The sequence below is a fragment of the Poecilia latipinna genome, unplaced genomic scaffold (assembly GCF_001443285.1).
Source record: "Poecilia latipinna isolate Pla-1442-1.1 unplaced genomic scaffold, P_latipinna-1.0 Scaffold2752, whole genome shotgun sequence".
Classification (NCBI taxonomy): Eukaryota; Metazoa; Chordata; class Actinopteri; order Cyprinodontiformes; family Poeciliidae; genus Poecilia; species Poecilia latipinna.
This window is the reverse complement of record NW_015115368.1, coordinates 1-12689: the sequence shown is the minus strand read 5'-3', so window position 1 is coordinate 12689 and position 12689 is coordinate 1. Positions and strand designations below refer to the sequence as shown.

At 34.8% G+C, this 12689-nt stretch overlaps 2 protein-coding genes across 2 annotated transcripts; both read left to right on the top strand.

Moving 5' to 3' along the window:
- Positions 1-4919: 4919 nt before the first annotated feature.
- LOC106939022 (uncharacterized) lies at positions 4920-9307 on the top strand. Its single transcript, XM_015021258.1, has 4 exons — positions 4920-5069; positions 5622-6358; positions 7549-7699; positions 8466-9307. The coding sequence occupies exons 1-4, from the start codon at positions 4920-4922 to the stop codon at positions 9228-9230; spliced, it is 1803 nt and encodes a 600-aa protein (XP_014876744.1). The 3' UTR covers positions 9231-9307.
- A 763-nt stretch (positions 9308-10070) lies between these two features.
- LOC106939023 (olfactory receptor 1J2-like) lies at positions 10071-11584 on the top strand. Its single transcript, XM_015021259.1, has 2 exons — positions 10071-10253; positions 10802-11584. The coding sequence occupies exons 1-2, from the start codon at positions 10071-10073 to the stop codon at positions 11582-11584; spliced, it is 966 nt and encodes a 321-aa protein (XP_014876745.1).
- Positions 11585-12689: the final 1105 nt, after the last annotated feature.

Genomic DNA, 12689 nt, shown 5'->3' with positions numbered 1-12689 from the left:
TATTAGGTCATAATGCTCTTGGTCAATATAGAGAAATTTCCTTTCAGTGAGTTTATTTGAAATTTAGGGGGAAAAGCACCAACAGAATATCAAAAATATTTTCATAAACAAGTAAGAAAAAAAGATTACTTCATAAAAGTAAACTAAACTAAGTGAAAAGCAGTTATCCAAGTGAGCAATAAAGTTGCTCTCCTAATGGATTTGATTAAAGGCCTTGTGTGCAGTGAATTAGTTTGAAAAGAATCTTTCTAACATCATTAACCTTAATCATCTGCACTTTGTTTTATGTAATTGGAACAGACATTTCAACTAATCAGTCTAATGTTTTCTTACTGATTCTTTAATAACATTCACAACAACCTCTCTCAGAAGACTTATTTAATAGAGCCCCTTGTGGTTGTATGGTGGATAATGCATTGAATCCCAAATAACAACCCACCCCTCTGTGTGTGACATTTACAGCTGGAGTCCAAAGAGGATTACCAACATGGTTGTTTGCTTGTCCTGGAGCATCACTTGACTTTTGAACTCTGAGGATTACTCGAAATGTTAGGATATCCCTACTGTATTGCAAAAAGGAAGTAAGTGCAATAACTTTGCAAGTTTGAAAGAGAAGTTTGCATTTATGAATCATAACAAAATACATGACCTAAATCCACTAAATGTAAACTCTAAGCCGTATCTAAGACTTTTTTCAAACACAGTTTTGTTACAATCAAAGATGGTTATATTTACAAAAATGAATCCCCTTATCACCTTGGTTGCACCTTTAGATTCAGTTTCTGAAAATATTCAGTGACAATGGGGAACTTGCGGTGAGTCCAATTTTCACTGGAAACAAGGCCAACAAACTGCCTGTAATGAGGGCCAGACTCTGATAATGCTTGTACTTGAACATTACAGCACATATCTATGGGCCTGGAACTTTGTACTCCAAAAGTTGTGACCAAAATGAAAATTAACTATTCAGTATAACCTGACAAATAATGATGTTAGAGAAGGAATTGGCCATTAATCTCACAATTTCTTAATCTCTCCCTATCTATGTGAATCAATCATTTTATTGAAAAAGTGAGGGAAAACAAATAAATCTTCACAGGAGAAAATAATCTAACAAAGTTATCCTGAGGTTTAATTGGGAAATGTTTAAATTACCAAACTCAGGAAGGGATATATCAAACCTCAGTTAATGTCAAGGTAGCTAAATGCTATTGTTGAGACGCACAAGCAGGCCTCCTGACACATACGCAACACCCCTGGCGATACAGGCTGTGTTGAAATTGCTCTGATGAATTGTTTGTTATATAATTTTCCAAATACTACCAAGATTCATTAGTTCAGTTATTTATGACATAAGGGTTCAAACTTTTTGGAAGCACATAAAAACGTATTTACTGTGTACAATGTGTAAAACTCTCAGTGAAACCTATACTTCTAATTTAGTTATTCAGTCTTGTGTATAATATAACCTGTGTTGAACTTAAATTTCTTAATAAACTTTTCTTTATCAAATAAATGTATTTCAAACAATTCTATAATGTATATAAAACAAGTCGTAAAGTAATATCTTATTTTTATAAAACCTTTCACAGACATATCACAGAGTGCTTCACAAAGTCAAAACAAAAAGTAAAAACAACAGTAATCAAAGGTCTGTCTGAATAAAATTGTCTCTAGTTGTTTTTTTTAAAATAATCTGTGGAGTCTGTCTAGCGTATGCAGAGTGTCAGGGTATTATACATCCACCATGTGATTTCTAACAGAAGTAAATATTTTTGAGACATATTGGTTACTAATCCTGAGGAAAAATAGTTGCATAATAAATTAATTTAGATGCATAAAGTAAGAAGTAGGTGTTAGAAAGTAAGATGAGGTGTTATTTAAAGTGATTAAATTATATTTCATAGCAATGGTCTGTACAGTCTTTGTGGGCCACAGTCCTGCAACTTTTAGGTGTGTCCCTTGTCCTACACACAACTGGTTGACGATTCTGTATGATACTACTGCCACCTACTGGTGTGACTGCAGAACTACAGATACATCCGACAAAAATACTGGAACTTTACAATTGAACAATTATGAACCATTTTATGCACCAATTTAGACACTTTTAGCAAAACACTTAGCCAAGTGCTACAATGGTTTGGAAAATGGGCTTGTTTGGAATAAAATCCTTCTCCACTACTACACCTCAGAGGCACATTTAACAAAAACTTCACTTTTAGACGCTTCATCGTCTTCTGGTTATTCATGGTGTCACAGCCAATTAGAGAAATGGGTCTTGTGGCGCCCATATGTATCAAAGTAAAAATGCTGATCAGAACATCAATAGAAACTGTAGCGTTAGCCTGAATACTGTCAGGTTTTTTGTTTTTTAGATTTAAATAAAACCTGTGGGGAGGGAAGCTGTGCAAAGGTCAATCGCAATTTGAATGTTTATTACCCTTCACTGAAATTGTTTCTTTTTTTTTTTTTGAGGCCTAAACATTTTTGCATAAGTGACAGTTGTGCAATACATTTAAGAATTCAAAAGAGTTCTTACATTTGAAAGTCACAATGTCTAACTTTATCATAGAAGTTTGAAATTTGGTACATTTGCAGAACTTCTCAACCGAGTGTAGAGACACACTGACTATAGACAACCGAATGGCACCCAGTGGAAAAGTGAGTGAGACAGAGGGTTTGAATTGGCAGCCCACCAGTTACAGGACAACTTAACTTCATAATAAACTAAACAAAGTGAAAAGTAGTTTGCAAAGTAAGCAACAAAGCTGCTGTCCTGGTGGATTTGATTAAAAACTCTGTGTGGAGGGGATTTGTTTGAAAACAATCTTCCAAATCTTGTTAACCTTATGCATATGATTGCTATCAAACATGTTGAACTTTGTTCCTAATTGGGATTTCAAATAAATAATCACCTTAATGTTTCCTTTGCTGATTCTTTAATAGCATTCACAACAACCTCTCTCAAAAGGCTCATTTAGTAAATCCCCTTGGTGGTTTTATTGTGGATAAGGCACTGAATCCCAAATAACAACCCACCCCTCTGTGCCTGACCTTTACAGCTGGAGTCTAAAGAGAGTTATGGAGATGCTTGTTTGCTCATCCTGCAGCACGACTTGTCTTTTGAACTCTGAGGATTACTGGAAATGTCAGGATGTCCCAGTTGTATTGCCAGTAGAAGTGAGTGCAGCAGCATTGCAAGTTTTCAAAAGAAGTTTTAACTTATGAATCATAACAGAAAAAAGTTAAACTTGCAGGGCCTACAATTAGAATTAATAGATTCACTAAATGCAAACAAAAATCTAAACCATGTTTCTTTTTCATAAAACTGTTGTTGCACATTCAAAGAGAGCTAAGGTTAAAACTCTCTTTGAAGTCTTAAGCCTTATCGTTAATGAAATGTTATATACTGTGTCCTTACTTAAAATCCAAAACTAACCATTAGAAACACTCATGGCAAAGGTAACCCATGAAAAAAGCACTATTAGCATGTTCAAAACCCCTAACAACTTCTTTTTACAATTCAATTTATTTAGTTTTCTTGAAAGATAACAAACATTATTGTAGCTATGTACAATAATGTAACTATGTAAGCATATTTCCTAAAATGATCAGAATTTATATTCTAAAGCAGGCATCTGGGAAAAAAAAAATGTTACAACAGATCTGACATGTTGACCAAATTGGATGATGTACAGAACTGAGAACAGAAGTACGAAGCTTTGAAATAAAGTCTTCGTTTTTTCTTCTTTCTATCATATCTAGCAACTGAACAAGTATTTGTGATTTTTTTTAACTGTGTCAGTGACAGATCAGTAAAAGATTTAGATAATAGATGGTTTTGTATGTTTGGAGATTTCATCCAGTCAAATATGCATACACACACACACACACACACACACATACATGTACACACACACAGTATCACAAGGGCTGCTAGTTTGTACGTATGCACAGGCACACCAATGAACCCTTAGACTGATGCCATCCAAACTATATAAAGAATAGAATGTCAGTATTAGTGTTGTTTTAATCTGACAAAGATCCTGTAGACTTTGGCATTAAAACAAAGGAAAACATAATCTTCACACACAATAAAAGCAAGCTGACTGAGTTGAACTGGATGTCTTTAGCACATTTTAACCTTCCTGAATAAGGAACAGGTAAAAAAAAAAAAAAATCTAGCCAAAAACCAAACCAAAACAAAACAACAACAAAACAAAATTGCTGATGTGGTGATCTTGAGTTCAAGGTTAGTGCTTCTATTTTACCTCTTGAAAATGTCCTGCATTTACATCTTCATGAAAAAGTATATTATTTGTATAGATATTTAGTGCAATTACCCAGATTTTGCTTAGAGGTGTGAATTAATTTATGGAGTTAGGCTCCTCTTTTCCCAACTCATTACGTTTTTTGTAATATTATGCTTTTAATGATTGATAGCCTAAACGTTGAAATTGATTATTTACTTTACATGACAGTTGAAAAAGGTTTTTTATGCAACAATTATTTTCATTTGGTGTTAAAAGAAAGCAGGAGTGCTGGATTGTAAAACTCTAAGAAGAGCCTGTGATTGTTGTTATATCATTCCTTTAAGAAGGAGAGCATGTTAAAAGAGACACCATAACATTTTCTAAAGATTCATTGATGGGCAGAAAGTTTCAATGTGGTTCCAAATCTAAGCAATTTTACAACATGATGTACAAAATGCCAAAACTTAACTTCTGAGCAAAAGCAAGTTTGGGTTTGTAAGTGTCAGAAGTGCTTAAACAAAGTTATGCACCTTTATAGGGTTTAGAGTTCAACCATCAACTATTATGAAAACCAGAAAAAAAAAACAAAAAAAAAAACTTTTGATATTGGATCTCTGTAAAAGATGAAACACTTTCTTCTTTTCTCTTTACAGGCTGGAAAAGATGAATATATCCATTGCTAATGTGACAGGAGTTCCAGATAACCGGGATTCCTTCACCAAGGCTGTGATTAAGAATGTTATTGTTGTGGTTCTTAGCATTTCCATCAACTACATCAATGCAGGACTCATTCATACGTTCTGCGGAAACCAGGTCATTATTTTAATCATATTTACTGCCTTCAGGATACAGTTATTTCAGAATTATATTGAATAGAAAACTAATGGTAAGGTTTTACATTTAAATTGAAGCAGAATATTAAATGCAGTATCTTCCAAAAGTATTCACATATTTCAATTTTACATGTTTTTCATGCTAAAGCCATACTAAAGTTGGCTGTGATTTAATTTGACAGACCAATACAAAGTAGCACAGAAAAGTGATGTGGAAGGAAAATGATGCATAGTGTTTAAAGTTCTTAGCATTTAGGATCAGTAATTTATTAGAAAAGCCATCTCTCACTGCAGGTTTTTTAAACAATGGGCCTCTTTTCCACAAAGGACAGATTTTTATAGTGTAAAATTAATAGTTGTCATGCAACACATGCAACATAAAATTTCTGTCATTTTCTGTCAGTTCCCAACAGTATTGCATAAGACCTCATAATTATTTGGTCCATCATTTGACATAAAATGTAAATTCTTGACTACTATACACACCGCTTCAATAATGTGCTGTTTTACTGTTTTTGTTGTTTTTCTCCAGATCTTCAACACAAATCCCCGGTACATCCTGTTTGTTCACTTGGTGATCAATGACATGATCCAAGTAACGCTGACTGTTGCACTGTTCATCATTAGCTACATCCTCTACAAGATCCATGTATTTGTCTGTTGCATCTTAATACTGATTGCCCTCTTCACTACTGAAAACACCCCGCTGAACCTGGCCTGCATGGCAGTGGAGTGCTACATCGCCATCTGCATCCCCCTCCGCCACGCTCAGATCTGCACGATCAAGAGAACGAGGCTGCTGATTTCCTTAATCTGGATCACCAGCTTGGTGTCTGTTCTCCCTGATCTCTTCATTACCTTGGCCACGGAGCCACTGGACTATTTTAATACACAAGTGTTTTGCCTTAGGGAAACTGCTTTTCGAAGTCCCAGAATCATAGAGAGAAGGAATATTACATATATTGTATATCTGGTTCTCGTTTGGTGCATTATTTTTTTCATTTATTTCCGCATACTATTTACGGCAAGAACAGCAAGTAGACATGCTAAAAAGGCGAGGAACACAGTCCTCCTTCACGGGCTTCAGCTTCTTTTGTGCATGGCAACGTATGCAGAACACCTGGTGAAACAGGCTGTGTTGCAATGGCTTCCTAAGTATTACTCAGATTCTCTGTTTGTTTGTTATATAATTTTCCAAATACTACCGAGATCTATTAGTTCAATTATCTATGGCATAAGGGACAAAACCTTCAGGAAGCACCTAAAAAGGTATTTACTATGTAAGGTGAGCCCACAGTGATATTAATAAGGTATATATATCTCAAGTTTTTTTTCAGTCTTTTCGTGTGACCTGTATTAAATCTCAAAATAACTTACTAAAACACTGTCAACTTTTCTAAGACAATGTGTTGCATTGTCAAATGGTAGCAAATGTCACAACTCTTGAGAACGTTATCAGCAGGTTTAATGACATTCAAAAGGGTGAATCTGAAAACTAGAAAAACCAGACAATTTAAATATGGATATGAGCTGCAGCATAATATGCACTTTTATAATTGCGACTGTATATATTTAATGAAAATACATGGACGCCATCTTGGAGAACCTCGCAAGTCGCAGGTCGTTTGTATAACCAAAGGACTCGTTTTATTGTGAAGTAATGGACAACATATTGAACAAAAAGAAAGTTACAAAATAATACCTTTACAATATCCTACCGGAAATGCAACCTTAAACGAACTATGTATGCAGTAATTTCCTTCAACAGGACAGCATGAAGTGCCTGTTGACGCCACCTCTGTTTTGCTCGACTGAGAGCTACTTCTGTTCAATAAAGTTTTGATCAAAAAAAAAAAATAAATAAAAAACGCAATACCTAAAAAGAATACTTGAGGGCGGGTTTCCTTTCCCTTTGTTGGTCTTAAAAAGATGAAAATGAGTTTTTGAAAGTCAACATTTTACAACTTGATAAACGAACATTTGAAAGAGATCAGTTTTAAATGTTTGTCCATATTTTCAAAGTGAATTTCTGGGCATTTTGGTTACAAAAATTAATATGGTTTTGTGTTGTCTCTTATTTATTTCTTTTTCTTTGAGTAAACACGTCATTGTGATGTGCAATAGTTTAAACTGCCCAATAATCAATACCTAAAAATAATGTCATGATCCTTTTAAACACGTCAGAATGTTAAGATATAAGTTTATCACAATATGTAAACATGTCATGTTGATGCAGGTATCAATAAGGTCACCATATTTCTAAGAATAAAGCTGCAGTGGTAGTAGTAACTTTTATAAAGATATGTTTTTCACATATTTGTTAAAAATGTCACTATGTCATGACAGTATAACATGACACAGATTATCTGTGTCATGAACAGGAGGAAAAGAAAACCACTTTTGATTTAAAAGAAGTTCTCTATAAAAAAATGTAGTGTCTTTTTCTTTTCTCTTTACAGACCTAAAGAAATGAATGTGTCTGCTGCCAATGTGACAGTGATAGAGATTCCCTTCACCAAGGTGTTGCTCAAGAACCTCATTGTTGTGGGCCTCTGCGTTTTCATCAACTCCATCAATGCAGGACTCATTTATACCTTCTCTAAACACCAGGTCAGACATTTTAATGACATTTACTACCTTAATCAATTAATCAAATGATTCTTCATTTGATTCACTGAAGAATCAAATGGAATACTAGTTTTATGGTAGTGCTTAGCATTTATGTTCATCATTGTGATTTTGTCAAGGTTTTGAAGCAGAAGAAGATGATTAAATACAGTGTGTTGCAACAGTATACATAGATATGATTTTTAAAATATTTTCACATGTTACAGCCAGAAACCTGCATATTGTTGTGATTTTTTGTGACAAAACAACACAAAGTAACATATAAATGTGATGTGGAAGGAAAATGAAACTCGGTTTTTCAGATTTTTTTGCATGTAAATATCAGATAAGTGTGGCTTGTGATAATGTTCACCCCATCCTCAGATACATAATGATTGATGGTAAGCAGTGAACATTGATTTTCAGGTTTTGCTATAGTTTCTCATTTTATATTCCATCGAAACTTTAACTGGGCCATTCTAACACATGGAGATGTTTTTAACTAAACCAATACTTTGTAGTTCTAACTGTAAATGTAGGGTTTTCGTTCCTAAAAACTCCACCTTAGGTTTCATGTGTTTTGAACCCTGCAACAGGTTTATCCCTCTGTGTAGCATCATCCATCTTACCACAATTTCTGACCAGCTTCCATGTGAACTAAGCTGTACCTGTACCATTATTTATTTAGTCCATCACTCAAAATTATACATTACCTTTGACTTCTATAAGTGTCACTACTAATACAAGTGCTTTTCTTGTCTTTCTTTAGATCTTCAACACAAATCCCCGGTACATCCTGTTTGTTCACTTGGTGATCAATGACATGATTCAAGTAACACTGAGTGTTGCACTTTTCGTCACTAGCTACTTATTCTACCTTCCTATGACTGTTTGTTGCTTCTTTATACTGATTGCTATCTTCACTACTGAAAACACCCCGCTGAACCTGGCCTGCATGGCAGTGGAGTGCTACATCGCCATCTGCATCCCCCTCCGTCACGCTCAGATCTGCACAGTTAAGAAAACACGGCTGCTGATTTCTTTAATCTGGGCCACCAGCTTGGTGTCTGTTCTCCCTGATCTCTTCATGACTTTGGCTACGGAGTCACAGGACTATTTTAAATTACGCGTGTTTTGCGTCAGGGAACTTGTTTTTAAAAATCCCAGAATAATAGAGAGGAGAAATATTACCTACATTGTATATTTGGTTTTAGTTTGGTGCATTATCTTTTTCATCTATTTCCGCATAATGTTCACAGCAAGAACAGCAAGTAAAGATGCTAAAAAGGCGAGGAACACAATCGTTCTCCATGGGTTTCAGCTTCTGTTGTGTATGGCAACATATGTAGAACACCTTGTAAAAGATATGGTGTGGCAATGGTTTCGTGATTCTTATTTAGATGTTCTGTTTGCTTGTTATTTATTGTTCCAAATATTACCAAGATTTATTAGCTCAATTATCTATGGTGTGCGAGACAAAACGTTCAGAAAGCACCTAAAAGGATATTTTCTGTGTAAGATAAGCCCACAGTAACACAGTGGGGCATGTACTTTTAATTTTTGTATTCATTCATTGTATATCAACTGTATTGAATCTTATTAAAATGTTTCTTTAAAAACCTTGTTAAATTCCCTGTTCTCAACAATTTGATGTGTACGAAAACAATATATTATGAAACTGTACTTTTTAGTAACAGCAGGGCCCAAGTAAATTCTTCCATTTTTAGCCTCATTTAAACATTTATTTATTCACATAGCCACTTTTAAAAACAACCAAAGTGGGATATTGTCAACCTTAAAGATAACAATAGAGCCAAAGCAACTTTTTGTGGAAGTTATGAAGATGACTTATAAACCATTGTTTTATTAACCAACTAAAGACCAAAAACAATCTATGTAAAATATTGATTCTTTTTGAAATTCTGATAAGTATTGGGGGGAGAAATGCATAATGTAGTATAAGCTCTATAATCATGACTATTTAAAAAGTAATTTGTAATCATAAGTACCTTAGTCATTTAAAATTATCTTTTCCAATATTGCTTTTTTCTAACTTATTTCCAGTTTACATTGAAAGATCTGTTAGAGTTAGAAAACTAAGTCCTTCATCATTGGTCACCTCTGATGTATAGGTGTGTCTGTATTAAATAAGATTCACAAATAAATACTCAGGCTAGTACCCTGATAAATATTACATAGAGAACACCCACATCAACACAGATTACTCTCAACACGCCTCTTTCAAGGTCTGTATTTTTAATCAGGAGGATTTCCATCTGTCTTTCAGGAACTTAAAACTTGATGTATGCATTTATATGTATTTTTTTTTTATCATAAGTTAAACTATGCCTTTTGTAATTTTATGTTTTATCAGATGTCTTCTTCATCAGCTCCTGGCACAAATTTCACAGTTACTGAGGGCAACCTGACCGGACCTGGAGTTAATCTGGGCATGCTTTCTTTGACTGCTGTTATATGCAATCTGGTTGTTATTTTACTCGGCATCATCACCTGCTCCATTAATACGCTAATGATTCACATATTCAACAAACATCAAGTGTGTATTTTCTTTTATAATGTGTGTTAGTGTTGTGCCTTTTTTTTGTTTCTCAATAGTTAGGTAGAAAGACTACCTAACTAGTAGGTAGTTAGGCTGTCTAAGTCCCGTTGTTTATGGGATATGAGACAAAACTTTCATAAAACTAATTGAGCACTAGTTTTATGTGCTCAATTTCATCATCTTTTTTTCTAACCCACACGTCTCTTTTATGTTACAGATTAGATCTAACATAATAAAAATGATCCTTATCTTTTCTTTATTTCAATTATTGCATAATGTTTTCCCTATATTTCCATGCTCAGCATAGGTCTATAAAACGTGATTATGGTTGACACTGTTAAACTGACATGGTGACGAGCAGAGAGAGAAACTACAGTGTGACGTTTAATGTATTGTGTAATGTTTAGGTTTCTGAATTATTGGAATAGCAAAATATCTTTTTTTTTGTTAAGTTTTAAATCCAAACTGAAATGTTACAACACAGAAGTGTTTTTCATTGTTTTCTCTCACCTTGTCATTTAACTCTGGACTCATGCACTTCACAGATCTTCAGGTTCAACCCTCGCTACATCCTTTTCATCCACTTGGTGCTAAACGAAACACTCCAGTTGATACTCAGCATTTCCCTCTACCTCTTTGCCAATTCCTACTTCACCATCTATGTCTCCCTGTGCATGCTCATCCTCCTGCCGGCTATTCTCACCACCAGAAACACTCCGGTGAATCTGGCCTGCATGGCAGCAGAATGTTACATCTCCGTCTGCATCCCCCTCCGCCATGGAAACATATGTACAGTTAAGAAAACCTACATTGCCATTGGCATTATGTGGGTGATAAGCTTGCTTACTATTCTGCCTGATATCTTTATTCTTTTCATTACTGAAGAGCTGCATTTTTTGAAAACAAGAGTTTTCTGTGACAGGGACAGAGTGTTCAGAAGCAGCGACAGTAAAAATAAGAGAGATGCGTCCCATATATTTTTTCTGGTGGTTGTTTGTCTCATTCTGTTCTACACTTATTTCAGAGTTTTGTTTGTGGCAAAAGCTGCAAATTCTGATGCTAAAAAAGCAAGAAACACTATTCTGCTTCATGGTTTTCAGATGTTGATGTGCATGACGCTGTATATGCAAACTTTACTGAAGCAGCTCCTTATATACTTGTTTCCTGGGCAGAGAATTCCCATACAGCATACTATTTTTATATTAATCCAGATCATTCCTCGCTGTCTAAGTCCCGTTGTTTATGGGATACGAGACAAAACTTTCAGAATGTACTTTAAGAAGTATTTTATATGTTTGCAAGTAAAAGCAATAAGGGTACAAACCTAACAGCGATCCAAAAGTCTTGTGAAATACACTGAGCTTTTTCAACAAAGCCTGCGTGAAAATGGGTAGTGAGTCAGTAGTTAAACATGAATATAACAAAGTGCAAGTTAACACGTCATTTTCATGCAGCATTTATTAAGGTCAATCTCAGCAAACTTAATTAACTTGTTAAATTGTTCGTTAACACAAATGACAAATCTGCCAACTAGACAAAGTAAACTGTGTTGTATACAACTAGACATGATAATGTCATGAACCTTGAGTGTTTGAGTTTTGACTGTTATTTATGTTTGGAATCCTCTATTATTGCTCAACTGCTTTTGACTCTTATAGTTAATCTTTTTCCATATCAGATCTTGCCATATAAGTTTATTCCTTCTTATTTGTTTCTGCATTTAATGCTATTTTAACAAAACAGTTGAACGCAACCTACTTCCATTTTTTTACCCTCATCCCATTTCCCTATATTATATATCCAAAAGTTGTCAAAGCATCTGCAGTCTGAACAGTCATGCCAATAATCTGGCTTTTAAATCATTGATGTGTTTCCATGGTAACCGTAATGCAGCATTAGCCCCTGGATTTTTCTTTTTCGTCACTGGATCTTTCCATTTCTCTGTCCATTGTCTACCTGAGTTCCATGTCTCCTGCATGTATCTGTAGTTTTTCTTATTTTATTAAAACACTTCATTTCTATTACAACGTGTTCTGTGTTTGTCTTCTTTTGCAATCACACGTTATGACAGACAAACTCTACTTGGCTGAGTTTCAAACTGAGCATCTAGATAAAGAAGAGTTTAAATAACTTTAAAGGAGGGATGGTTGCTGGTGCCAGATAGGCTGGTTTTATTTCAGAATTGATCCACTGAGATTTTTAAACACCGCCATGGCTTGAGTTTAAGTCAAGCTTATTTGTACAGCAAAAAGGGAGGGGTGCATTTCTGCAGATGGCAGTAGGACCCCAAGGAGGCAGAGGAGCTAGTTCGTTTCACATTATTGGTCTCATATTGTCAGGACACTGTGACAGTTTTCACAATTAAGAAAACAATACTGTTAGGATCTGTGTTTTCTGTGTAGTTTCTGTCTGTCTAGTCCTGTTTTCCCTTGA